This window comes from Hibiscus syriacus, unplaced genomic scaffold (assembly GCF_006381635.1).
Source record: "Hibiscus syriacus cultivar Baekdansim isolate YM2019G1 unplaced genomic scaffold, ASM638163v2 tig00117034_pilon, whole genome shotgun sequence".
NCBI classification, from domain to species: domain Eukaryota; kingdom Viridiplantae; phylum Streptophyta; class Magnoliopsida; order Malvales; family Malvaceae; genus Hibiscus; species Hibiscus syriacus.
This window is the reverse complement of record NW_024063533.1, coordinates 8241199-8268461: the sequence shown is the minus strand read 5'-3', so window position 1 is coordinate 8268461 and position 27263 is coordinate 8241199. Positions and strand designations below refer to the sequence as shown.

General features: G+C 34.9%; 2 protein-coding genes and 1 pseudogene across 3 annotated transcripts; 2 read left to right on the top strand and 1 right to left on the bottom strand.

The window, feature by feature from the left end:
* Positions 1-15583: 15583 nt before the first annotated feature.
* LOC120196593 (BTB/POZ domain-containing protein SR1IP1-like) lies at positions 15584-18291 on the top strand. Of its 2 annotated transcripts, none has more exons than XM_039198363.1 (5): positions 15584-15879; positions 15959-16028; positions 16127-16711; positions 16792-17334; positions 17639-18291. In XM_039198363.1, the coding sequence occupies exons 1-5, from the start codon at positions 15782-15784 to the stop codon at positions 18167-18169; spliced, it is 1827 nt and encodes a 608-aa protein (XP_039054294.1). In that variant the 5' UTR covers positions 15584-15781; the 3' UTR covers positions 18170-18291. The 2 variants fall into 2 exon arrangements, with proteins under 2 accessions (XP_039054294.1, XP_039054296.1); XM_039198365.1 differs by having other exon boundaries at positions 15959-16068; positions 16197-16711.
* Positions 18292-19064: 773 nt separating this feature from the next.
* On the bottom strand, positions 19065-26066 carry LOC120196742. The gene is made up of 3 exons (XM_039198472.1): positions 25722-26066; positions 19724-19949; positions 19065-19649 (listed from the first exon to the last, which is right to left on the bottom strand). Exons 2-3 carry the CDS (start codon positions 19802-19804, stop codon positions 19110-19112), a joined length of 621 nt encoding a protein of 206 aa, XP_039054403.1. The 5' UTR covers positions 19805-19949; positions 25722-26066; the 3' UTR covers positions 19065-19109.
* LOC120196743 lies at positions 22376-24248 on the top strand (annotated as a pseudogene).
* Positions 26067-27263: the final 1197 nt, after the last annotated feature.

The window sequence follows — 27263 nt, the reverse complement described above, 5'->3', positions numbered from 1 at the left end:
CAAGACACCCTTTACGGATTTTCATCTTGAACCCCTCCTTTTGTTTATTCTCTTTTTATTTTTTCTTCTTTTATTTCTTCTTTTCTTTTCTTTTTCTTTCTTTCTTTCATTTTCTTTATTTTCTTTTTTCATTTTTTTCTTTCTTTCTCTACGTGGTGTACTTCTTGACAGCGTCAGCATTCACAGGGTTAGGTAACTCTGGCCCATCCATTTTGGTATGGATCAAATTCCTTCAAAAAAGGCCTTATTTACAACATAGGGTCCCTCCCAATTTGGCATCTATTTACCTTTGAAGTCATTTTGAATTGGCAGAATCTTTCTCAGTACCAGATCTCCTTATTGAAACTCTCGTGGGTGAACTTTTTTGTTATGTGCCCTTATCATATGCTTCTGGTACATTTGTCCATAACATATAGCTTTTAATCTTTTTTCCTCGATCAAATTTAGTTGGTCATACCTAGCTTGCACCCGTTTTGCTTCGTCTAGTTTAACCTCTAATAGCACCCGAAGTGACAAAATTTCCACCTCTATGGGTAACACAAGTTTTATCCCATAGGCTAAAGAAAATTTAGTTGTCCCAATTCACGTCCTTGTTGAAATTCGATAGGCAAATAGAGCAAATGGTACCTTCTCATGCCAATCCTTATAAGTCTCAGTCATTTTCTCTATAAGCCTCTTGATGTTCTTTTTGGTTGCCTCTACTGCCCCATTTATCTTTGGGCGTTAAGTGGTGGAATTATGATGTTTTATCTGGAATTGTTTACATACTGAATCCATCATCTTATTATTTAAATTAAAGGCATTATCGGTGATGGTCCTTTCTGGTAGCCCATATCGACAAATAATATCTTTCTTTAAGAACTTGCAAAATGTTAAATGAGTGACATTTGTATAGAAAGTCACTTCTAACCACTTAGTGAAGTAATATATTGCTACTAATATGAAACGATGACCATTGGAAACTTTGGGCTATATTTGCCTAATGATATCCATGCCCCACACAAAGAATAGCCACGGAGCAGCCATTACGTGTAATGGATGAGGAGGGGTATGGAGCTTTTCTCCATAAATCTGGCACTTGTGACATTTTCTGGCATAATTGAGACAATTAGTTTCCAGGGTCGACCAATAATACCAAAATCTCATTATTTGTCTAGCTATTGCATATCCATTAGCATGGGTACCTCATACTCCCTCATGCACTTCTTCTATGATCGTTTTAGCTTCTTTTGCATCCATACACCTCAACAAAACCTGATCATGACTTTCTTGTACAAGATATCGCCATCAATCACATATCATGTATCCATTCTTCGAATAGTTCTTTTATCATTCTCAGTTGCCTGCTCGGGGTAGCTTTGATATCTGATGTATTAAAGGATACCATAATACCAAGAATTTCCATCCTCTTCATCTTCTATGATATAGAAGTGGATTGGATACTCATAAGTTTGCATCTTAATAGGCATCACACTTGAATGTTCATTGACTTTGAAGGTTGTTCCCAAAATGACTAGAGCATCCTCCATTTGATTCTCTTCTCTAGGGAGGTAATGGAATGTCACTTCCTCAAACTCTTTGATAAGCTCAATGACCAACTTATGGTATTCCACCAACTTGGGGTCTTTCGTTTTCTATTCACTTCTAAGTTGATAAATTACCAGAGCTGAATCCCCATACATTTTGAGTGTTTTTACATTACGCTCTATGGTAGCTCTATGACCCAGAATACATGCTTCATATTCAGCCATGTTGTTTGAGCAATCAAAGTTTAATCAACTGGTGAAAGGATAGTGTTCTCCACTAGGTGAGACCAAAATTGCTCATTCTCGTGTCCCAAGGTATTCGAGGCACCATCAAAATTCATATTCCAATGTTCAACAGTAGAGGAAACTATCTCTTCAGATGAAATAGCCATCAAATCTTCGTTCGAGAAATCAAAGTTTAGTGATTCATATTCTTCCAAAGCCTTGCTTGCAGTGAAATCGGCTATATCACTCCCTTTAACTACTTTTTGGCTTACATACTGGATGTCAAAATTAGATAATAAAATCTTCCAATGAGTCAATCTTCCACATAAAGCGGGTACACCCATTAGATATTTTAGAGGATCAAGTTTAGAGATCAACCAAGTAGCGTGATACAACATATACTGCATAAGCTTTCGAGTAGTCCAAACTAAAGCACAACACAACTTTTTGATCGGTGAGTACCTTACCTTGCAATCAGTGAACTTTTTGCTGAGGTAGTAGATTGCTATCTCTTTTTTCTTGATTTGGTCATGCTGCCCTAATACACACCCCATTGAGTTCTTGAAGATTGACAAGTAAAGGATTAATGGTTTTCCTGAGATTGGTGGCACTAAGATGGGAGCATTTGACAAATATCCCTTTATTGCTTCAAAAGCTCCTTGACAATCATCGTTCCATATCCCTGGGTTATTTTTACGGAGAAGGCGAAAAACAGGATGACACTTTTTGGTTAATTATGAAATAAACCTGGTGATATAGTTTAATCTTCCCAAGAATGCTCGAACTTTTTTTTTGTGGGGTGAAAATTCTAAATAACTTTGACTTCTTCCGGATCTACTTCAATCCTTTTTTTGCTCACTATAAACTCCAATAGTTTCATAAACATTACCCCAAAGGTACACTTTCTTGGATTGAGTTTCAACATGTATTTTTTTAATCTTTGGAAGAGTTTCCTCAGATTCTCTACATGTTCTTCCTCTGTTTTGGCCTTAACAATCATATCATCGACATAGACTTCTATTTCTCTATGCATAATGTCATGGAATAGTGTTACCATGCCCTCTAGTAGGTTGCCCTACATTCTTTAGCCCAAACGACATCAACTTGTAGCAAAACGTGCCTAACATGGTGACAAACATAGTCTTTTCCATATCTTTCAGATGCATCTTTATTTGATTGTAACATGAAAATCCATCCATGAATAAGAAAAGGCATTTCCAGCGGTATTGTCCACCCAGGTGTCTATGTGTGGCACAGGGAAATTATCTTTTTGGCTGGTCCTGTTAAGATCTATGTATTCAACACACATGTGAACTTTCACGTCCTTCTTGGGTACTGGAACAATGTTTTCCACCCATTCCAAATACTTGGTTACTTTGAGGAACCCAACATCGAATTGCTTCTTTTCTTTTTCTTTAATTTTCAGCATAATTTCGGGTTTTATCTTTCTGAGCTTTTGTTGTACCGGTTTACATTCTGGTTTAATTGGTAGTTTTTGTACCACTAACTCACTATCTAAACCTGGCATATCCTCATATGACCAAGCGAACACGTCTTTGTATTCGTGAAGCAACTCAATCAGACTTTGTCGTCCCTCAGCGGATATGGTGGTGCTAATCTTTATCTCTTTCTTATTTCATCATATCCCAAATTCAAATTTTTAATGGGTTGTTCATGAGGAAGAATCTGTTTATCCTCCCTTTCCATCATTTTTAGCAGTTCAAAAGGTAAGTTACATTCCTCCTCATTATCACAATCCTTGACTTCCCCTCGACATATAGGCAGCTCGAAATCTATCTTTGGGTCAGAGTCATCAACATTCATACTATTGATACCGGAGGTCCTGAAAGACTAACAAACGAGAGGATATATATACATATACACATACAGAAGAATCTATCCCACATAAAAAATATAATGAAATAGTAATAAATAAGAAAGAACAAAAATATGCACTGGGGAATATTTGCTACTTAAATAATTGACAGGAATGCATCTTGCATTAAATATTTAAAAACAAGTAGATTAACCATTTACAAAAGAACAACTATTGCCCCGAGTTTTAGACATTAGGAAAAGTTTTTTGTACATTACTCTGAAAGAGTTTTGCAAACTGCATATAATTGTTTTGCAGTCCAATTATTTAGCACGAAGACTGGGGGTGCTGGATAAATGCCCATAACTTTTTCTTCCTCGATATCATCCTCTGATATCATATTGATTCCTAAATCCCTCAAGGCATTCTCAACAACTAGCTCTTTAGATGACTGGTCTCACTGAAACATATGGCCCCCTAATATGAAGGTGTCACATAGTGGTGGAAAATTCAAAAGCTCTCACTTAATATCCTCATTGGCTAACCTGCCCTCCTCCTTTTCTGACTCTTCTGAATACCTCCCAGCTTTTCCTTTAAGGTCAAGTGGTATCCTAGGCCAAAGAGGTTTCTCTTGATGATGGGAAAAATTACACTGACGAATCCCTATAGGTTGCTCACCAGCCCTCTTCCAGCCTTGGTTCCCATTCCCAGAGTCATTTTCAATACCATTCTGGTATAATTACAGCCTGGGCTTTGTTATTTTCTTCCCCTCAGCCACGAAGGTGGTATTAACAAACTCTAGGGACCTGAAGGAGCACTCAACAACTTAATCTTCCACTTCGACATATAGAGTGGCAGTAGATATGGAACCAATTACGTCTTCCTTGGCATTAAGGCTCACAAGTTTTCCCTCAATTACAAACTTGAGCTTCTGATGCAGAATGAATGACATGACTCCTGCATAGTAGATCCAAGGCCTTCTCAATAAGCAATTATTTGTCGGCATGATATCCTTGTCAAGGAATTCGACCTCGTAAGTTGATGGGCCGCCTATGGTCAAAGGTATATCAATCTTCCCCATCTCCTCTCTTTTCGTTATGTCAAAAGCTCGAACGATGCTTTGGCAATTTTTCATGTGCGTACTGTCGACCGAAAACTTCTTCAGTGTCATTAACGATATGACATTCATTCCTCAGTATTTCCATCTCATATGGCACATATTTGAATTATTCCTCTAAAGGAATAACTCGATCACGGTCAGGTAAGGGAATGATTTCATTCTTCCTTGCATCTCTCTGAGCCATATAATTTTGTGTTAACATGACATCGGCTGCTACCATATTGGTTCGAAAGGTTAACTTCCTAGCATCTGACATTAAATTAGCTATTTTCTTGTAATGATCTTCATGGTACAAAAATTTAGACTTACTTAGGCCAGAGGTGGTTAGGACAAACTAGCGTGCCCCATATTGCCTTAACATCATTAGTGGAGCATAACCTACTTCACCCCATAACCCTAACAGAGTTATCCAATCAGAGTCCCCATATTTGTACAATATTTTAATATAGGCTAACCAAACGATGCGCTACACTATATCGTGATCTTGTAAATTCCAAAAAAGCGAGACCCAATCTTTTATTGTGAGATGCTCTTATCATTCTTTGGTGAGGAAATCTTTCAATAGTGAGTAAGAACTTAAGAATCGACGGTTGTATTCTCGTTTAATCTTCTAAAAGTGGCTAAGGATCCACACAGTAAGCAACTGAACACACCCAGTGAAATGGCTACTCTCAACTCTTTTACAACTATTAAGAGACCTAAATGTCTTAGCTAAGACTGTGGGAACAAGATTTACTTTCTTTTCCAACCGCTCAAATAGATCAACCACGGCAGAGTCTATATGGAAAAGAACTTTTTGGAAAATCACTAAGCCATAAATTCCCAAAGAGAATATTTTCATGCACTTCTCAATATCACTGTGTTTGACAGTCAGTTCTTTAATGCACGATCAAGGAAAATAGTAAAACTCTACTTTCTTTTGGATACGGCTAGTTACCCATTTCTCCCTCATTCTGGTAATATTTATGAGCTTGCTTTTGAAAGGTTGTACTCTTGTCACCTTTGAGCTCTATCCAAGTGTATCGTTTAAAATTGAAACAGGGAGGTGTACTCCTCTAGAGTGGGAGCCATGCCATCTTTGTTGAAAGTGAAACAACTATATATTGGATTCCAAAACTGAATTAGCGCCTTGATCAATGGCTCATTTACCTTCACAAACAACTAAAGAGCTATGTCAGCATACTTTTGCCAGAATGCATGCCTCGTATCATATTTCCAACTCTCCCAGACTTCACGTAGCCCTTGCAGATCATTTTGCTTAAGACTGACTGGAGCGACCTCTAGTAGTACTGATATGTAGTCTTCATTCAAATTATCCTCCTTCTTCCTCTGAGTTTCTTCAGACCATGACCTAACTTTTGCATTTTTTATTTCCTTGTTATGAAAACTCTTGTCATTTTATGACCGCCTTCTACTCTGATGACCACTTCGTGAACCAACATCTTTCTTAATGAATGATCATGCAATGCAACAATACACAAACAGAAACAAAAATAGAACTATGTCATTATATACAATAAATAATCGAATAATAAAAAATATATCATAAACCTTACCTACATGTAATCTACCCAAGATTATATTTACCATCATGCTTTTATTTGGAAAATAAACTCTATCCATATTTTTCTAGTTCACAGGCTTCGTATGGAAATATAAAACCTAACCGCATACTCTTCTACTTTTCATGCATTTTGAAAAATAAATAAATAAATTTGAGGAAAAGGTTAGAGTGAGTTTTCCCTTTGTTACTTTTGAAGAACCGCAGACAAAAATTCAGTATGAAATGAGTAGAGTTTCGATATTACTAACATGGTCCTCGAATTATCCTTCTCTAGTGCCCCATTGGGCCTGCTAGACCCTCGATCCTTACTCATTACAGGCTTAAACAGATCAAGTTCAATTCGAGAGGATGTATTTCCCTATTTCCATACGAGGAAACTCAATGTTTCGCTCGTAAACACAAGGCATATGTACCCTAGAGGTTACTTGCTAAAGCCCATGTGGAGAAAAATAATTTTTCTCGCATAAGCGTAGCGTTCACCCCTACCTAATGGGACAGAGCAAAGTTAGAAGGCTCTAAATATTCAAATGGTTATAGTGTGTGTGAAAGAAAACTCACAATCCTTTGCCTAGATCCAAAAACAATCAGACTAAAAAAGGTATGAAATCTGAAACACGTAAATCACTCGTCAGTACAACAAATAAATAAAAGATGTATGATACGATGTGATGCAAACAAAACATAAGGATCAAAATTTAAATATCATTCAAATTTACCATTTACAACTAAAAATATGGCGTATAATTGATTATAGCCTGACTCTTTAATGTCCCTAGTCGCCATGTTGTCAAAACGCTCCTTAAGCTTTTTAGGGCTATGGCGGGGAGCGATCCAACTTAATTTTGGAAAAAATTGGTTTTTTAAATAAATATATAAATAAAAAAATTTGAGTCACCATCGACCTTTTGGTTAGGTAGGTCGAATACCTAAAAATATCTTTTAAAATAATTATAAGAAAAATAATTTTAAAAGATAAAAAAAAATATATGCGTTTAACCATAAACTCATTTTGAAAAGGGTTCCGGAGTCAATTACACGTGGGGAAGGATTAGCACCCCCACAACGCCCAAAATTGGTAGCTAAATGATAATATGTCATCTGACTATAGAAATTGGCAAACTTGAATATACATTTAAATTGTGATCTCTTTTTTAGAAAAATTAAAAGGGGTATTATTTTGTACGAATAATTCTAAAAAATACATTCCTTGTCAGTTAAGGGGACATTTCCATAGATTCTCCATACAAAATAATATTGCCCTAATTTTTAATAAATCATATATATAATAATTAAAAAAACTCGAATATAAAAGAAGTGTTACTTTGTGTGAACAATCATTGGGAATGTGATCCTTGTCAGTTAAGGCATGTTTCCATGGATTCCTCATACAAAATAATATTATTATACATCTAATACTTGTTCAAATAGGATCATACCATTTTGTACAAACAATTTGACTGAGACACACTCCTTGCTAGTTAAGGCGTATCTTTATAAATTATTCGCACCAAACAATATTTATTAATATTTTTTAATAAAATAATAATATACATATATTGATCGAACCCAAGCACATTTAATAACTACCTAATAACATGCAACAAACAAGAGAGGTGAAAACACAACACAAAGCATCGAATAGACCATACCAAAGTATGACTAAAAAATAGAAACTTTAAGGACCAAACTGCAAAACCAATAAACACTAGGGTAACCATTGCGAATATTGTACAAATTAGGCTCCAAAATTGTAAATAAACCAACATTATTATTCAGAACTATAACAAAAAATTATTAAAGTTTGAGAATTAAACTGTAAATCAAACAAAAATCATGACCATAAATAAAAACACAACGCAAGCTGGGTACTGGAATGATAATTAAACCATCATCAATAATCAGGACTAAAATGGAAACTATTAAAATAGAGTACTCAAACTAAAAGAAGCATGAGGATAAAATAATCAGTGCAAAGGGACCAAGACAGAACGTGAGTAAAATTTGAAGTGGAAATTGGAACAAATGAGAATCTATTTCAGTGACTAAATCAAATAGTTACAAAGTTAGAGGGACCTGAGGAGGGGTTTACCCACGCACTAAAACGCAGACTCTCCCTCCCTAAAACAGCGTCGTCCTGCAATGGGCATAAATACCAAAAATTCAGCCTAAATGGCCCCAAAGGCTCATTTTTTTAATTTTCATTTTCTCTCTAAAATGAGAAAAATAATTTTCTCTGTCTTCTCTCTCCCCTTTCTCATCGGGGGAGGCTGAAAGCCTCCGGCCACAGCTCACCAGAGTTTGAATAATTTACCCAAAACAACAACCTCTTTTCCCTAAACTTGAATCCAAACACCCTTTGCCCTAGATCCCTTTCTCTCATCCTAGATCTAAGAGATTCGAAGAGGTTACCTTTGAAAAATGCACCACTTTCCGACAGCGTTTGGATCTTTCGGGGAAACCGAAGATGGTAAGCTCATTTTTCTCTCTTCCACTTTCCTCTTTTTTTCTTTCAAAAAGAGTTCTCAGTTTCTTATCCCAAATCCCTTTCTTTTTTTTGTGTCCTATTTATGTTCCTTTTTCATCCTCCTTTTCGGTTCTTTTTTCTTCTCTTTCACTTTTGATAAAACTCTCCATTTTTTTTTATTCTCCTCTCTGTTGTTTTTTTTGGCTATTGATTGTATATAGATAGGGCATTCCTCTTTTGACTTTTTGTCTTCCACGTAAATGGAGAAGATATCTTTTTATTTTATTTTTGCTTATTTCGGATTTGGGTGGTCTGACCGAGGATGATGATTTGACGGGGGACAAAGAACTGAATCGGGCGGCTATGGCTTGCAAAGGAAGTGTAACACCATAATTTAAGGGTCAAATTATAAGTTTTTGAAACTTATAGTTAGTTTTAGAATATGTAGGAAATTCAGGGACTCAATCCTGAATTTACCCATTTTTGTTTGATATTGAAAATTAAAACCCCCTTCCTGAGCAATCTAGTTTTCCCCAAAAGTTTACCCCCAAGTTTCTTCCCCGTCGACCCCCTTTACCGCCATAGTATGTCACCGTCCCACCACTACAGATCGAGCCACTACCACCTATCGACTCATCGTCGAACGATGATCATAACTCGACAAGTAACATCACCATTCGTCGTGAAACTAACTGAAAAGTCCTATCAAAAACAATTCATCGCCGAGTGTATCTTCACCGATTCCGGCCGCGTCTAGCGTTATTTCACCTTACTGCCTGCACCATTTCACTCACCATCAGCGTGCGCTCAAAACCTGACCAAAATCATCGCGTCATTGTTTCTCCATCATTGCCACTCGTCGGCCACCGTTGGAGAAGTTCAAACATTTACAAAGTCTAGAATTTGTCATGTTAACGCTTGCACGAGATCCCAAGGTGTCGATCTACAAATATAGAAATTTTCATCACCGTCTGATGATCGGAGCCGCAGCACACCTCACACGCGCCACCCCTTATGCGTCAGCCTCATCTAGAAGCCTAGGGAGTAGCCTGAACTGGTTGGATCTGTATGAGCTGAGCCGAGCCACCGAGTCGCTTGGGTGAGCCGTTGACCAGCCGTTGATCGTTGACCGATCGTTGACCAAATGTTGACCTTTTCTGGGTACACTTATTCTTATGTTTTCCAACGTCTTGAGTCATTTTTTAGGTTCGTTTCTCCAAATTCAAACCCGGTAAGCTATTTTTCACTGATTAACCACCCGATTTGATCCTTTTTTTGCATTTAAGCTCCATTTCTGATGAAATTTATGTTGTTGTACATCTGATGAATTATTAGACATTGAATTAAATATCGAGGGTGATTGAATAGAGTTTAAATGTTCAATTGATAGGTCACAAGAATTGAGGTAATACTTTACTACCTCTTTGCATACTTTACGGAACATGTTGATAATGGATAAATGCATGAATTTATATGATTGGTCTATTATGCATGTTTGATTATGGATGGACTCGAACCGAATACAGTTTAAATGATAAATTGGTTAAGACTCTTTTGAATTACATAAAGGAATTGGAAGGTTGATAAGAAATGATTTATAGTACAGTGAGTAATATCATGAGCAAATGACCTCAGATTTATTAAATTCTAATTATTTTCGTTATAATGTTTAATACCATAATCACCTAATTATAAAATTATGAAATTGCCCCTATGGGGTAAAAATGGTCCAGACTAACCCTCACAATAAAGGTACCCTGAGAATTCATATTTTAATCTGATAAACCACTGATTCACCTATTAAATTCCTGATCTATTCGGAAAGTTACTAATAATCAGATTCTTACATCCGAGAAGGTACAATACATAGAATTATCATTTTATCAGCAAATACCTAAAGGCTAAAACATCGGAAGTATTATTTATGTTTGCATTGTTTAGACAAATTTTAGTAAATGGAAAGACCTGACTGAAGGAAATAACTGAAATACCCTTAAACCGCAAAATAACCAAAATACCCCTGAACAGTAAAATAATCCAAAATATCTCTAAGCACTGGAATGACAAAATTATATGATCTAGTTAAACTGAATGAAATAACTGTATGTATACGAATTTCAGAAAGAATCGAATTACTCTGGAAACTCCGAAGTAACCGGGATAGACTTAACTATTAAATGACCTAAGTATCTTGATGACCTTGAATTAAATGAATAACTTGGATAAGTCAGGAAACACTAATGATCTTATATGTTGTACTGCCCATAAGGATTTTTAATCACGAATCAAGCACGCCAACATTTCTTAATAACGTTTCAATGTCAAATTGGAATAAAGACCATTGGAATACATGTTCGTCTCCCTAAGATCCTTTCTGTGATGATTCTGAAGATGATCAATTCGACAAGAATTTTTTGTATTAAAAATGAATATTCTGAAAGTACAACGATTTGACCGGTTAACATGTATCATTGATGGGACTTATACAGTTTGAGTTGATTCGATATTCTGGTAGATCGACACAAGTCGTAAATGCTTTGAATCTTCTTTTCTCCCTTATCAACTCAAATCACTATGAATTCTCCTGAATAATAGAATCACTTCGGTCATATCTGAAAATACAAGTAACTCAGATGCAAAGGATTCTAAATACACTTATGATTACTTAGTGCCTCCAAAAAATTGTCTGAATACTATATGATCCTGATAAATTGTCTGAATACTTTTTCGATAGTGATTCTAACTTCCGGCATTCTATCGGTATACTGAAGATTTGTGTTTCCCTTGCCCGATAAGATTAGCATGTACCTTCGAATAGTATCTGGAACCTCTAGTGTGTTCCCTAACCGCACATATGTTTTCTATTATCCTTTTCTAATCTCTGATCACTTTTTTGATATCTCTATTTACTGACTGAAATTATTTTATACTGGGTACTCTGGACCTGGTATGAAGAATCTGGCAGGTTCAATCGTTGCTGGTAATTCCTTGTATAGGTTCAGCATCGATTGGAAATTCATATCTCTGACAGGTTCAGTCGCTGCTGGTAATTCCTTGAATAGGTTCAACACTGACTGGTAATTCCTTATGGACCTAAGGTGACCCTTGGATAGGCTCTGCGACCCCGAGAATCTTTCTTGGGTAGGCTCTCAGGTCCCAAGGTACTCTCTTACGTTATGCAGTTCTGGGGAGCTGCATATGGTGTTCAGTTGGAGGGATTACTATGGTTTTTGAAAAAAAATACATTTTAAACTGCTATTATTTTAAAAAGATATGTATCTTTTCAATGGTTTTGTGGGAACACACTAGCTAACATATTTTGATCTCCTAAACCCAATCATCCTAAATATTTCCCTCTAAATTGAAAGTTTACTGTCTTCTACTATCTGAGATTTCAATGGGACCTCAGCTCAGCCTAAAAATTTGTAGATGTCTAAACCAATAAAGAAACATATGCTTATATGTTATCTGCATGTTCTTCAGCGTCATCTAGTAGTTCTGTACTACTAAGCTTTCCAAAGCTCACTTTGTTACTCACATTTTCAGGTTAAAAAGATTGAATCACTGCAACTATCGACATCGGTAAGGGAGCTTTATCTGCGTTGTTTGCGAAGTACGGTGCAAATGATTAGGGGGCATGTATCTTATATTTTTCTTTTATATCTGAGTCAAATATCTGTTTTATTTTAGAATATTGATAAATTTTACTTTTATATTTATAAATTGTTTTATAATTTTAAGCGCTTTAACAAAAAGTTAAGTTTTCTGATATTTTTACTATGGGTTACTCTGGTGGCCCTAATGTGACACCCCGGATCGGATCAGGTCACCTGCATCGGTCTGGGGGTTACATGAAGGGTAAATATTTTTTTACCCCGAGGCTATCTTTGTCTGCCCCGAGGTAATCGGTGATGAATTCGGTGGTGGTGACGACATCAGATATGTTTGGGGAATTGGGAGCGCTTGTTTCGAGCTAAGCGTGCATCTCAAACGCGGGGCAGATCAACGGTCGGGCTTCGACAGCGGCTGCTGCTGGGTACATTAGGGTAAAACCCTAGCTTTGGTTAATTTGGACCATTGGTTCAGATATGATCTAACGGATGATTTGGCTTGGTGGCGCAAAGGGAAAAGGGTGAAACCCTAGTTTGCATTTTGGGCTTGCCTTGGGCCTGCTGAGTAGGTTGTAATGTTGGGCCTTTGTAATATAGTTTGGACCTCTGTTGGTCCCGCTTTGTAATATAAAAATAATAATAATAAATAATATAAATAATAATTGTAATAATAATAATATAATGATAAATTATAACCCGGACAAAAAATGGGTGTCTACAGTTAGAATTCAAACGTTTGATCTTACTTAAAGAATCCAACATCTAATCTCACTAGGCTAAATAGTTATAAATTATTTAAAAACATTTCTAATAATAATGTTAAGCAATTTTGTATGACAATAGACATGAATGGAGCTAGGATTTCACTATGAGAGGGCAAGTTGTTTAATTTTAAAATAAATAGGACCTAAAAAGTAATTAAACCATAAAAATTAAGAGATTAAGTGTTTAATTTCATTAATTTTAAAATTCAAAGGTCTTAAAAAGTAATTAAACTAGATAAATTTGGGGTTAATGTTTAATTTTGTTAATTTTTAATTCCGTTAATTTTAAAATTGATATTGTCTTAAAAAATAATTATACCAAAAATTTTGGGGTCAATGTTTAATTCCATTAATTTTAACAAGTTTTTTTATACTTTATCTAATAATTATGTTGTTAATTAAATGAGATTTTTCATAGGTATCTATATTTTGTATAATTGTTATTTTTATAATTATTGTTTATTTTATTTTCATGTAGGAAGTAGTTGAAGTTGTATATAGGGAGGAAAGTCCAATAAATCTTTATACTATTGCAAACAAGTGAGGTGTCATGATTGATTCAATAGAAAGTATTGGAAAGACATTTATTTTCATGAATGGTCTATTTAAAAAAAATAAGGATAAATATTTAAATCATAGACTATATAGGAAAGATTTACACGGTGGATCATTAAAGGAAAACAGATCAAACTATAGATCAAAAGAGAAAAATTTAGATAATGGTTCATTGAATGGTGAATGTTTAGATAGTAGGTCGTATGAGGAAGAATGATTAAGTATCTAGTCTTTAAAGGAGAAAATTGATAATTCTAGTAGAAAAGTGTGTAGCTCTTTATTTATCAAATTTTATCTTGAGTACTCTCTTTCATTGCAACTTAGGGATAAAAGAAAGATTGATTGTCATTTTCGAAGACATTGTAAAGCCACCTACTGATGCTCCACCAAAACTTCTTAGTGATATTATTAACTTTCAGTTTGGCGAACATCAATTTCCTAGTCAATTAGTTATGTTAAGGAAAACTCCAATAACAATAAAAAAAAGGTGAACAAAGTATCAAGTAATCACAAGACACCGTCAAAGAGAAAAAATTCTCAACAGAAAAAGAATGTTATGTAATCTGTAGCACTTTCAAATTCTACTGATGGTATGAAGACAACAAATTTGACTATAAAAAAGAAAGCTTCGAAACTGTAATAATATCATAACGGTGAGTATAAATTATATTTAATTGTATATATTTTTATTAATTGTTTGGTTAATATCAATACCTTTAATTATTATATGCGGATCCAATGAGAACACAATACATGTCATAATTGTTAAGAGACATCATAGGTTAAAGGCTATAAACAAAACAAAGTTTGCTTGTAGTGTGTTCGGTACGTTGCTTTAGTGTGTTTGGTATGTTGCTTTAGTTATGTGTTGCGGTGCGCGACGTGCATTGTATATATTTCATTGATTTTAGGTTAAAATATACAAATGATCCCCCGATTATAGGATACTACTTTATTGACTCCCCGACTATCAAAAGTTACAAATGATCCACCACTATAGGGAGTTGCTTTATTGAGTCCCTCAACTATTAAAACCACAAAAATGATCACCGACTATTCATTATGTTCGAAAATCATCTTTTTTCGTTAAAAAATTAATGGTCGTCTGAGCTTGGTGTTAACATGTTCACTGAGATATGATAATCGTTTGAGATTATGAGATCAGATTTTATCATATCTCAATCACCAGGTTAACGTCCAGCTCAGAATACCGTTAATTTTTTATCTGAAAATGATGAATAGTTAAGGGACTTAAGAAAACAATATTTTGTAGTCAAGAGAATATTTATGTATTTTACCTTGATTTTATGCACCTCATTTTTGTAGAAAATAACTCGCGAACTATTTTCATCTTTGAAGATTGCAGTTGTGTGTATTTATATTATACTAGGAGAACCCATTTGTCTTCAACAATTTGATAGGTTTATGGTAGGGACTAGGGTTTATCACAATTTCTATATCTAAATCCCATTCCATAAAAAAATCAAATATGAATTCGAATTTAACTTAATTGATTTATATTCAAAAAAATAAAAAGAGTACGAATCAAGTAATTTTAGTGGTTAATAAATTATTTTTATTTTTTGAAATTTCGAGTTTGAGCATAATATATACAATGATACAAGTGTTCAATATCAAATAAATTTAAATTTTTAAATAAATACTACCTTATATTATCTGGTAGCAAGTTTTTGAACGAAGACCTAATTAATTAAGCAATCCCACGAATGCTGTGTTTTTTATTGTCCAAAGAAAACCTACAGAGAACATAAGGAAACTGTGTGGATAAGAATATCTCCCACGTGGAAACTTCAACCTTGAGTCACCAAAGAACATAAAAGCCGATCATCCTGAAACCCACACCACACAATATTTCCTTCATCAATCTTCTTATATTCATCTCATTTCAATGCTTTAATACCCGAAATGCCACTTGTTTTAAACGTTGAACACCTTACACATCACCCCTCAAGTTTTCTTTTGAGGCCTAGTTCTGGGAATCCGCCTACTGAAAGTTGGATAAACATTTGTTATGGACAAGATGTTGTATCAGCATTCCACTGTTAATAGGCTCTCGTTATTAGAGTCTCACCGAGATGAAGACATGATCTTAACAAAATCCCTTCCGTATCTGCCATGGTGGATCTTGATCAGGAGCAACCTGCAACCACCAAAATTAACATGTCTTCTAAAAAGGAGCTCATCTCCACAGCCATGAAGAGAACCAGCGAGTGGTATCATTACTATCTTTGGTTTTATAAGCAGGAATTCTTAAATTGCTTCTCAGAGCCAATAACTTATTCTTATTCCTAGGATTTTCTCTCAGGAGATTCCCAGTGATGTTACCGTTCAAGTTGGGGGAGCTTCTTTTTCACTTCATAAGGTAGAATTCAAGCAATTCAATTACTATACAAACATCAACGGTATGTATACCTTTATTATTTCAACCTGTTTTGTTTGTATTTCCTGCTTCAATTGCAGTTTCCATTAGTATCCAAGTGTGGATACATAAGGAAAGTTGTATCAGAATCCAATGATGCTGATCTTTCAGTCATAGAAATTCCTGATGTACCGGGTGGAGCAGAATCATTTGAACTTGCTGCTAAATTCTGTTACGGGATATATTTTGAGATAAGCACCGAAAACATCGCCGTGCTACGATGTGTGGCGGAGTATCTTGAGATGACTGAGGACTATGCAGTTGGAAATCTTGTAGGAAGAACTGAGGCCTACTTGAATGAAGTGGCACTTAAGAACCTAGCAGGAGCAGTTTCTGTGTTACATGCCTCTGAGAACCTCCTCCCCATTGCAGAGGAAGTTAAATTGGTCGGCCGGTGTGTCGATGCCATAGCATATTTAGCTTGCAAAGAAAGTGGAAATGATATTGCAGCGTCTTCAGCAATCTCTAACTCGAAAACTATCGTTGATTGGTGGGCTGAGGATTTAGCTGTTCTTCGAATCGACATATTCCAACGGGTGTTGATTGCAATGATAGCAAGAGGGTTTAAACAATATGTTCTTGTTCCTGTGCTTATGCTCTATGCTCAGAAATCTCTTAGAGGTTTGGTGAGACCCCATACCAACATGACTGACTTGTTTACCTGATGTGAGTAATGTCTAAAGTTGAGGCTTCTTCTTTCGTGCAGGAAATATTCGGGAAGGGGAGGAAGAGAATCGAACCACGACAAGAACACGAGAAGAGGGTTGTCTTGGAAACCATAGTGAGCCTTCTGCCAAGGGAGAAAAATGCAATATCAGTAAGCTTTCTATCGGTGCTGCTTCGAGCAGCAATATATCTCGAAACAACTGTTGCTTGTCGACTCGATTTAGAGAAAAGGATGGCCTTGCAATTAGGACAGGCTGTCCTGGATGATCTCTTGATTCCTGCTTATTCCTTTACTGGGGATACATTGTTTGATGTGGAAACAGTACAGCGAATCTTGATGAATTACCTTGAATATGAAACTGAAGGTTGTCATTTTGGGTACAAAGAAGAAGAAGACTGTATTTCTCTTCCAGCAAGTACTAACACGGAAAGGGTGGGGAAGCTAATGGAGAGTTACCTAGCCGAAATTGCATCCGATCATAATCTAGCTGTCTCAAAATTCATCGGTCTCACTGAACTCATTCCCGAACAATCGAGGATAACAGAGGATGGTATGTATAGAGCCATAGATATCTACCTTAAGGTAACAGACTCTCTTATTTAATTACCCTCGTCTAAAGAATCTTCTGCAACTTTTTACTCATTCAATAATTATGATTATTCAGTGTGATTATATACATTCTAAGTTTATATGATTATAAATCAAGTTTCGACACATTGTAGTGAAGGTGATTTTGAAGCGCTTTGTCAATGGAGAGTTGGACCTAACAGAACCCTTTTAGCTTACATTGCTTTCCTTGATCTTTATGTGAATGAATAGTATCTTAGTGGATTACTGAATGGTATATTTTCTTATCTACCTTTTGATAATAATTGACAATTGACAGGCTCATCCCACCATAACTGACATGGAGAGGAAGAAAGTTTGCAGCATAATGGATTGCCAGAAACTCTCTCGGGAGGCCTGCGCTCACGCCTCACAAAATGATCGTCTTCCGGTCCAGACAGTAGTTCAAGTTCTTTACTATGAACAACAACGCCTTCGGGATGTCATGAATGGAAGCATTTCAAGTGGAAACTCACCTTCCATTTCTTCCAGGGTGATTTTATACCCTACAGCAGATATCCACCACCCGGTGTCAGATGAACTTTCCAGCTTGAAAAGAGAGAACCAGGAATTGAAACTAGAGCTAGCAAAAATGAAAATGAGATTGAAAGAAATAGAAAGATCATTTGTTAAACCAGCAGTAAGCAGTCCAATGGGAAATGTTCTGCCATCATCTGATAAGCCACCTTTGCCTAGAAAATCATTCATGGATTCAATTTCTAAGAAACTTGGACGGCTTTATCCTTTTCCACCTTCCGGTGCCAGACGTCGAACTAGACCAAGCAAAGATAGGAGGCACACCATATCTTGACACATTAATTTATTTGCCACTCACTGTAAGTACTTTTCTAAAGAGTTGAATGTCTGTGCACTCATATCTTTTTCTTTCCCTTTTTTTGGGGTACCATCCATTGCTCTTGGAACAGTTGTATATCTGCATCTTTTGAGTGGTGTTGATGTAAATACTATCATATTTATGTTTGAGAAGCACGTTATTCAAAGCATGGTGGTACCAAGTTATAATCTAAACTACAAGGAAACCACAAGAAAACAAGGCATGGGGAAATGTAAAATTCTACTTATAATCTAAACTTAGGTTTAAAATTGACGGTATCTTGTATCTGACAAATCTGCTGGATAAAAGAACAGAAAAGAAATAGTTAAAACAGAATGTGGGGTCTTTATATGAATTATTGACACCTTTTGGGAAAACGAACTTTGGAAAAGCAATTGTAGCTTAATGAACAAGCTACCAAGTTGTACCATGTTTTGTCTGAGGCAAAAGCATAATGATTTTTAAAGACGGTTCCAAAATATTAAAGTTTCAATGGTCCCAGGCTTGCATGCTCTTGAAGCTTATTCACAATCTGGACTAATTAACACCTAAACTGTTCAAGAAAGATGCCGGAAATCCCTTTTAGGTGGTCAAACTTGAACTTTTTGATGTTGCACTTTTCAACATTAACAATAAATTTTGAACTGAAACAATGGTTGTATTGCAAAGGTTGATCAAATCAAAGAGAACAATGATGTGTGCTTTGTACTTGAACCTGACTGATTTGAAAGCTGAGCTTTACAAATTAGAGGGTCTTTTCAAGTGAGGGAAACCAGTGATCTTTACATAATACTCCAATTGCTAAAAATACACTAAGCAGAAACTCCCACACAAACATCAATCACAGGAAATTAGTCGATAGGAAACAGTCTAAAATCTAATCATATCGACTTGGAAAATAGTTTCATTTCCATTTTCAAGTCATATTCGTACTTAGAACTTGGAAAAACCATGGGGGCTGTTTCAATCTCTCTTGTCTCAACTGTTCTTCAAGCTCGTTGTTGTTTATACTTCCATTTTGATACATCAATGTCATGTCTGTGACCTGGAAAAGTCCCATCCCATCATCATTGCCATTGAACTCTTCTCTTGTTGTGCTTGTCTTCTTTATATGACTGGATTCAGTGGGAGAAGAGAAGGTTGGACCAGAATCGGAAGTTAGCGGAGTCCCATGTTTCTTCCTCGGCGTGTACTTTGTGAGACCTAAAGTCAGCTCAATCTCTCTCTCATCTATGTCTTCTAAACGACCATGATCCGATTCTGCAACTTTGTATCCCTGATGATCAGCCTCGGCTGCAGGGTGTTCCAAGTCAAGTCTCATTCTTGAACTGTGATGCATATTGGTATTCCCCTGCTGATTATTCTTCTTCATGATAAAGCTTCCATTAGGCCTGCTTCTTTCAATGCTTTTCATCCGTGTCTTCTGGATTCGATAATGACGATGCAGCTCGTAGACCTGAAAAAGAAAACGTTGCTTCAAGCTTAGAGCAACAAATACAATTGAAAAAACGAAATAATATATATATATACCTGATGTTTGAATGTTTTTTCATGTTTTAACATTGCCATCTTCATATACTCCTTATCATACGGCCGAAAAAGGCTCTCCATTGCGAGTTTGATGTTGCTTGAACAATACACCAAGAAAAGAAAATCCAGGATATATAGAAATGATCCTTTCTTCCCAAGAAATTGGCAGAAAAAGGTAGATCACTTAATAACTGTGATAATCAAAATCACCTTTCACTATTCCCACCTGCAAAAGTTAGCAAAATTGCCCCAAAGAAGAAAAGAAAGCTGAGAAGAGGAAAGAGGGGGATAAAAGGCGTCAATTAATGTTTTTACAACACTAATATGAGAGTGTGATAAACATCAACTACATGTTAGTATAGTTTGTCTGCTTGTTCACATGTTTTTTGGGCCACCATTCATAATCTTCCATACAAAATATCTTTCATGTTGCAGCTTTGTCTATGAGTACATTATATATCACATCTGGCTTCAATGCCCTTCTTAGTTTGTTCTTATTTCATTACTTTTTCATCGGTAAATATTCTGAATTTTCAGTCTTATATGATTAACCTTATCTTAAAATTGCTTCTTTAAGAAAAAACCAATTAAGTTATGCAAATAGGAAGGCTGGCTGGTTGTCCCTTGTTCCCATATGTAATGAGGTAAGGGGGAAGTAAGATAATAGGTTGCCTCCAACACTAGGTTGAAAGCAGCTTCCGTAGGAGAACTCCAAATTATGAAATGCCCTCCATGAGACTCGATCCCACAACCTCATGATTGAGAACCTTATGCTCTACCCACTGAGCTGGATGGTCATTATGTGTACTAGTAGGATCATAATCACCATATTAAAGGGTAATTATTAAAAGAATAATCACCATGTTAACAAGAAAATCAAATCAAAACACACTCCAACATCCTAATTCTTTGCTATCAAAAGTCAAACTCTATATTTTCTGAGTTTTATCTCTCTTATTCGCTTGTTCCTGCAATGGATTCATGCATCCAGTAAAAAGAAATGAAGAGCATATTCTGACCTGTTACAGATTCTTCTAAGAGCTACCAAACTATGAAGAACCACCGCAGCTTTTCAGTAGGTAAACCAGTTGAAGAAGAAGAAGGCAAAAGAAAAAGTGAAAACGGGGGGGGGGGGCATAAGCTCTAGGTTTTGACTGAGAAAGAAGAATTTAAGATTCTGTGGTGCATTCTTGGATTTCAGGCATGCCAGACAAATCAGAGTGGTACTAGCCAATGCAGTTCAAGTTCTGTGAAAGATGCCTCAGCAGGTCCAGCAATGCAGTTCATATAAAATAACAACACCCAAAACATGTTACTAGGATTTTGAAGACAAATCATAAATTAGCTCAGCTTCGTTTGCCGTGGTGATTCACATGCATTCTATATAGATTCTTTTTTTTTTTTTGAAAAGAAAAATGTTAGTGGGAAATGATATGATGAAGGAGCTGTTCATGGCTTCTCCTGGCCCCTCCGACAATTACAGCCCTGCGGTATGATAAGTGGGCATCGTTTCAAAAACCATCATAAAAAGTTAGAGCACACCAATTGGCTTATATTCGGCCCGTTTGGTAAGGTTGTCTAACCGTACTTTTGGCTAAAAGGTTAATTTTGACATCACAATCAACGTTAAAAATAGAAGAAAAAAAACATACGGTTAGAACAGTAGTTTCAAACTAACCGTAAAAGTTAAGATTTTCAACATTTCATTTTCAGTTTTGCTTTTAGAAATAAATTTATGTTTTTATCCTTGTTAGTGCGTGACCTCTACTCATTTGCCCTGAAAATGAATTTTGGAATTCAATTTCTTTTATAAATTATGAATTAACTTTTTATTTCTCTAATTTAATACTAATATTTTTAAAAAATAATTTATTACCTAATAATTTATTTTAATTACTTAAAAATAATTAAAGTTTATGATTTATATATTAAAATACTAATGTGAGTTATTATAAAATATATTTTTATTTACATTATTTATATTTTTATTATGGCTTAAATTGATATACTTTATTATTTAAATATTAACAAATTTAATTAATTTAAGTTATAATATAACGTCTAAAATAAATATTTTATCTTATTAAAAATACTTTTTGATAACAATACCAAAATCTAAAATCTTAAACTCAATTTTTCAAAATCACTTTTAAAAGTAATATATGAACACAATAACAATCAACCATATGTTTATTATAATATATAAACTAAACCATTAGAATCCATTAATTTAACTAAGATTTATAGTTAAATTTCTTCCATCAAGTAAATTTTAATCAAATTTTACTCTAAATTCATAAAACAAAATTAATAATTTAAGATGATTATAAGATAATATTTATTTAAAATATTTTTTAAACATTCATAACATATGTACTCACAAACCTAACTACTTAAACCCATAACCTAAAAAAATATCCCAAACTCTTAAAAGGTAGCAACAGGCACATGATCTAAAAGATCTTGAGTCTTAAACTAAAGGTCCGTTTGGAACAGGGAAAACAAATTAAAAAAGTTTTCCCCGTTTTCGAGTGTTTGGTTCACATAAAACACCGGGTTAACGTAAAATGAAATTTGGTCAATACAAAACTGAGAATAAAACACGGTATTTCGACTTAACGTTTGGAACAGGATAAGTCGTTTTCCATTTCTCGCGTCACTTACTCCACAGAGAGAACAGGGTAATTTCTTTCTCCCGTCCCTTGCTCCACACCGGTGACTGTTTGTAATACTTCTCACCGGAGAGACGGGCGATCCTCTTATCAGGTATGTTTCGTTTCTTCTTCTCCCTTTTCATCTTCCTTGATTTTTTTTTTCATCTTTTCCTCATTTTCCATTTTCAATTTCACCATTGCGAGGCAGAAAACAAAGATCTGAAAGCTGAAATTCCTGGAAGTGTCAAAGCCATATCGGCGGGATGCCTCAATTGGAAGAGAAGCCAGAAGAAGCACCGAACGGTGCTGCAGCATTCGAAGATGACAAAGAAGAAGATTTTTCGTGGTCATTCGATTCTGAAATTGGCGAGGCATTGGATTATTTGGATTCCAAGGATATTGAGGAGTCCATAGATGGTTCTTTCGCGCTTACTTCTAGGCGACCTAACGCTCACGGCCTAATTCCTCCGCTCTTCAACCTCTCTCTAACCGTAACCAGAAGTTCTCTAGTCATATTCGAGCTTCCCCTTTAGAGGTAAAAATACATTATTATTGCTAAATTTAAGTTTATTGTTCCTGTTTTTTCTCGTTTCTTTTAATTGGTTTGGTGTTTGAATTGAATGGTGGAGTGGGAAGGGAGGTTAAATGTTGGAATGTCTAATTCAGTTACAACTGCAATTCGTGAAAGTCTTCGTGACATGGCCATCGGTAAAAGAAAAGCTACTAAGAAAGCTGATCGTGCTACTGTTGAACAGGTGAAATACTCATAATTGATCGATCTGAACATTTTACTGATATTTTTTCTTCTTATTGCTACCAGTCTTTTGGAAGATTGAGTCGCTCATGATGATGTTCTGCAGGCTATTGATCCAAGAACTTGTATAGTTCTGTTTAAAATGCTGAACCTAGGTGTATTTCATGATATAAATGGCTGCATCTCAACTGGAAAAGAAGTATGTGATGTGATTTTAATGTTGGATGTTAGTTTCTTATGCATCAATTTGTAATATCATAGTTTGATGAATTCATGTGATATTTAGTTTGTCCTTTGTACAGACAAATATATATCATGCAACAAAATCGGATGGTCAGGAGCTGGCAATCAGAGTGTATAATAAAACTTCTGTTTTGGTTTTCAAGTAAGTGGGTTTTTTATTAGATAATTGGACTCAAACATCTTCTATTTATTCCCAACATTGTACGATATTACTCTTTTTCATTTGTAAGTAGTTAGTAATGGTGAGATGAGGGTACAGGATTTAAGCATAATTTTTACATTCCATTTGATACTGTTTTTGGATGAATGTCCTCAATTTCATTATAGATATTGACTTGTCTCTTGTTCCATATTTTGTGTAGCATATTAATTTTGTAAGAACTGCTATACTATTTTATACTCCCACAATATTAAATTCCATGTTTTTGTGCCAAAGTTTATATATGTTACCAATGTAATCAATTGGTTTCTAATAATAACTTCAGGGATCGTGATCGATATGTGCAAGGTGATTACCGATTCAGATATGGTTATTGTAAGCACAATCCTAGAAAAATGAAGACATGGGCTGAGAAAGAAATGAGGAATCTTATGAGATAAAACAAAAAATATTGTTTCTTAAAGGTTGACCGTTGCTTCTGTTAATAGAGGCACATCAATAATTATGTGTGCATCATTTTTGTTTGCATTTCATCAGTGGAGATGTTTGTTTTGAGTTGCAGGCTTAAAGCTGCAGGGATTAGGTGTCCAAACCCCTTACATTTGAGACTTCATGTCTGGTCATGGAATTCATAGCTATGTGAAATCTTTATCATTATTACTTAACGTCTGTCTGATAATCAGGACATATACAAGTGGTTTTACCGTTTTTGTTATGCTGTTTTTACATGGGTTTTTGGTGCTAAAACTGTGATGCCTTATTATCTTTAGACAAGTTACGGGAATGTTATCTGGAGGTGTGTCCTTATGTTAAGTAACAATAACATTATTCTGGGCTACCCAAAATGTTTTAAATTAATATTACTTCATTTTTCTCTTTCTTTTCTCCATATGCTTAACTTCTTGGCCCTTTTTTCCCTTGACGATAGTTGCAATGCGGACGTTATACCAGAAATGCAAACTAGTTCATGGAGATCTCACTGAATATAACATACTTTATTTCGAGGTGATGACTAGTATTTTCAATTCCCTGCTACTGATAATACAAGTTTCTTTCTGCCCTTCTTTTTGTAGATTTTGAGCAAAAACATAGTCAAAGAGGAAAAACAGATCTTTAAGTTATTCTGGGTTCATTTGAAAATTTTCCACTTTATACATAATTGATGTATCTCAATCGGTTGATCTTGACCACCCACACGCCCTGGATTTCTTGCGTCAAGATTGTGTTCATGTTTTTGTGTTTCCTTCTTCATTATTTTAGCTCTAATGTGTTGTAGTATAGACTTTAGTAATTGTATTGTTAGTTTGATGGGTTGTAGCACAAATTATAAATTAAACTTTGTATTATTATTGTTGAATATTATTATTGTTTTAATGTGATAAACCTTTTAATTATATATTTTGACACTATTATTATTATTATAATGTTATGTAATATTATTGTTTTAATTTGATGTATTATTAATTAAATATTTTTAAGATTTATAAACTTTTATAATATATTTTTTATCAATTATTAATATTATCTAAAATATATATTTTTATAAAATATAATTAATTATATATAAAAAATGAACCTTTAAAAATAATAAATAATAAAATATATCTAATATGTATAACTTTTTTATTAAAAAGAGATTCTAAAAATTATTTTTAAGGAAATTACCCACACAATGTAAAATATTTTACAATGTATCATTTAAATACTAAAAAATAATTTATATTTTTTGTAAAATATTTTTTAGATTTTATTTTTCGTAAACCGTTTTTAATGAAAGAAACATACCAAAAAGAAACATTTAACATTCTCTCAAATTTTAGGTTGAAATTTACATAAAAAAATCTTAAATTTTTAAAATAAAAACTAATTTTATAATTTTATAAATAACTCTTACGACTCGATTTCAAATATATTATATTTTATTTCCTTATATTTTTATTTTTTCATAATTTTATATATTTTTTTCAAGGCAAATGAGGTGGAGCGATTTCTATTTTGGCTATCTTCATATTCCAGCCCGATTATCTTTCCATTCACAACCGAACAAAAAGAAATGATAAATACGTAGTCTCCCCTGAATTTTGTGATCTTCTACGGTCACGTTTGAAATTACACAGGTCGAATAAATCAAAACAAATATAGTTATCCAGCAATCCAAGAAAAGGGAGAAGAAGAAACGAGACGTACCTGAGAAATCGTACTGCCCGCCTCGCCGGTGAGAAAGATTCCAAATAGTCACCGGTGTGGAGCAAGGGGCGGGAGAAATCAATTTTTGTCTGCTCTGTGCGGATCAAGGATCGCTTGGAAAACAACTTACCTTTTAAAAACGAAAAGTCGAAATACCATGTATTTGGCTCAGTTTTCCATTGACTGTAAAAGATTTTATGTTGACTGGGTATTTTATGCTAACCAAACACCCAAAAACAGGAATAACATTTTTCATAAATTATTTTTCCCGTTCCAAACGGATCTAAGCATATATTTATGTAGTATGAGATGTAGATATCGCAGTTCCCCAAACAAACAGATAAAATAAGGGAAGGAAGGCTAATGCAAATCTCGAATATAATCAATTGGTTTTATTAATAGAATAAAAGAAATTGGTGAGGAACTGCAAGATGATGACGGATCATTTGGATCTGAGTTGTTGGATTTGATTTTCAACCCCACACAAAAACAATGATTGCAGCCGTTTGATGTGGTTGTTGGGAAATCAATCATAGACGGTCCAGATAAACTTGATAAAATATTAGGCCCGTAAATGAACTGAACGTTCAGCGAACCGTTCATGAACCGTGCGGCGGGAAGTTCGTTTATGTGTGTTTATTTATTAAATGAACGAACATGAACAAGATTTTGTGTTCGTTTAATTAAATGAACGAACATGAACATAGGTCTCGTTCGTTCATTTACGTTCGTGAACGTTCGGTTATGTTCGTTCGGTTATGTTCGTTTATGTTCGTTCGGTTATGTTCGTTTATGTTCATTCATTTATGTTTAACCTAATCTTCTTAAATCAATTTTGATGACCAATTTGTAAGTATCTTAAAAATATTAATTAATCTGATATTCTAATGATCAACTCCATAATTAACCTAATTTTATTTGGAAAACCCAATAATATTAACATGGTTTAGTTCTTTTTGAACGATCTATAAGCTGAATATCCAACACCGTCAACATCCACTGCGCCAGAACCCTATGTGACTGCGCCGCCAGTTGGTTATCCGATGAGCAAAGAGGAGTCCCAGAAACTGGTTGCTTTCAAAACCAAGTCCAAAGTGATGGATTCCAGAATAGATGTTAAGTATTAAACATCGTTTCTTCTACTCAAATAATCTTCTTTTCTTTCATATATAATGGAGTATTCGAATTTACAAGTAAATAGTGATCAACCAGCAACTCAAGTCAGCTTACTATGAACTCAAGAACCCAATAATGGTAAGGCCTTATTCCATAGGTTGAGAAGTTCTTTAACGTGTTTCATCAAACAAATTTTGTGCGCCATCTGGATATGGAAGTTTAGCCAATCTACTTCTCTCGTCTCCCAATTTTCAACTTCTACATAGTACGAAGCTAAGGACATGTTTGTTTGATCCCCAAGGATTAAGGTCGGCAATCACATGAAACACAATCTGTGTTCATCTCGACTGTTGTTGAAGGAGATAGGAAGAAAGAAAGTGGAGGAATGTTATGCAATCCCACATCAGTAGCAAACAAGCAGCTCGA

Bases quoted from the DNA above. Each gene is read 5' to 3' on its own strand.
- LOC120196593 (XM_039198363.1), top strand. From the start codon at position 15,782: ATGGTGGATCTTGATCAGGAGCAACCTGCAACCACCAAAATTAACATG. The intron at 16,712-16,791 runs GTGAGACCCCAT...TCTTTCGTGCAG, and splicing joins AGAAATCTCTTAGAGGTTTG to GAAATATTCGGGAAGGGGAG. The intron at 17,335-17,638 runs GTAACAGACTCT...GACAATTGACAG, and splicing joins CCATAGATATCTACCTTAAG to GCTCATCCCACCATAACTGA.
- LOC120196742 (XM_039198472.1), bottom strand. From the start codon at position 19,804: ATGGAGAGCCTTTTTCGGCCGTATGATAAGGAGTATATGAAGATGGCA. The intron at 19,650-19,723 runs GTATATATATAT...TTTCTTTTTCAG, and splicing joins AAAAAACATTCAAACATCAG to GTCTACGAGCTGCATCGTCA.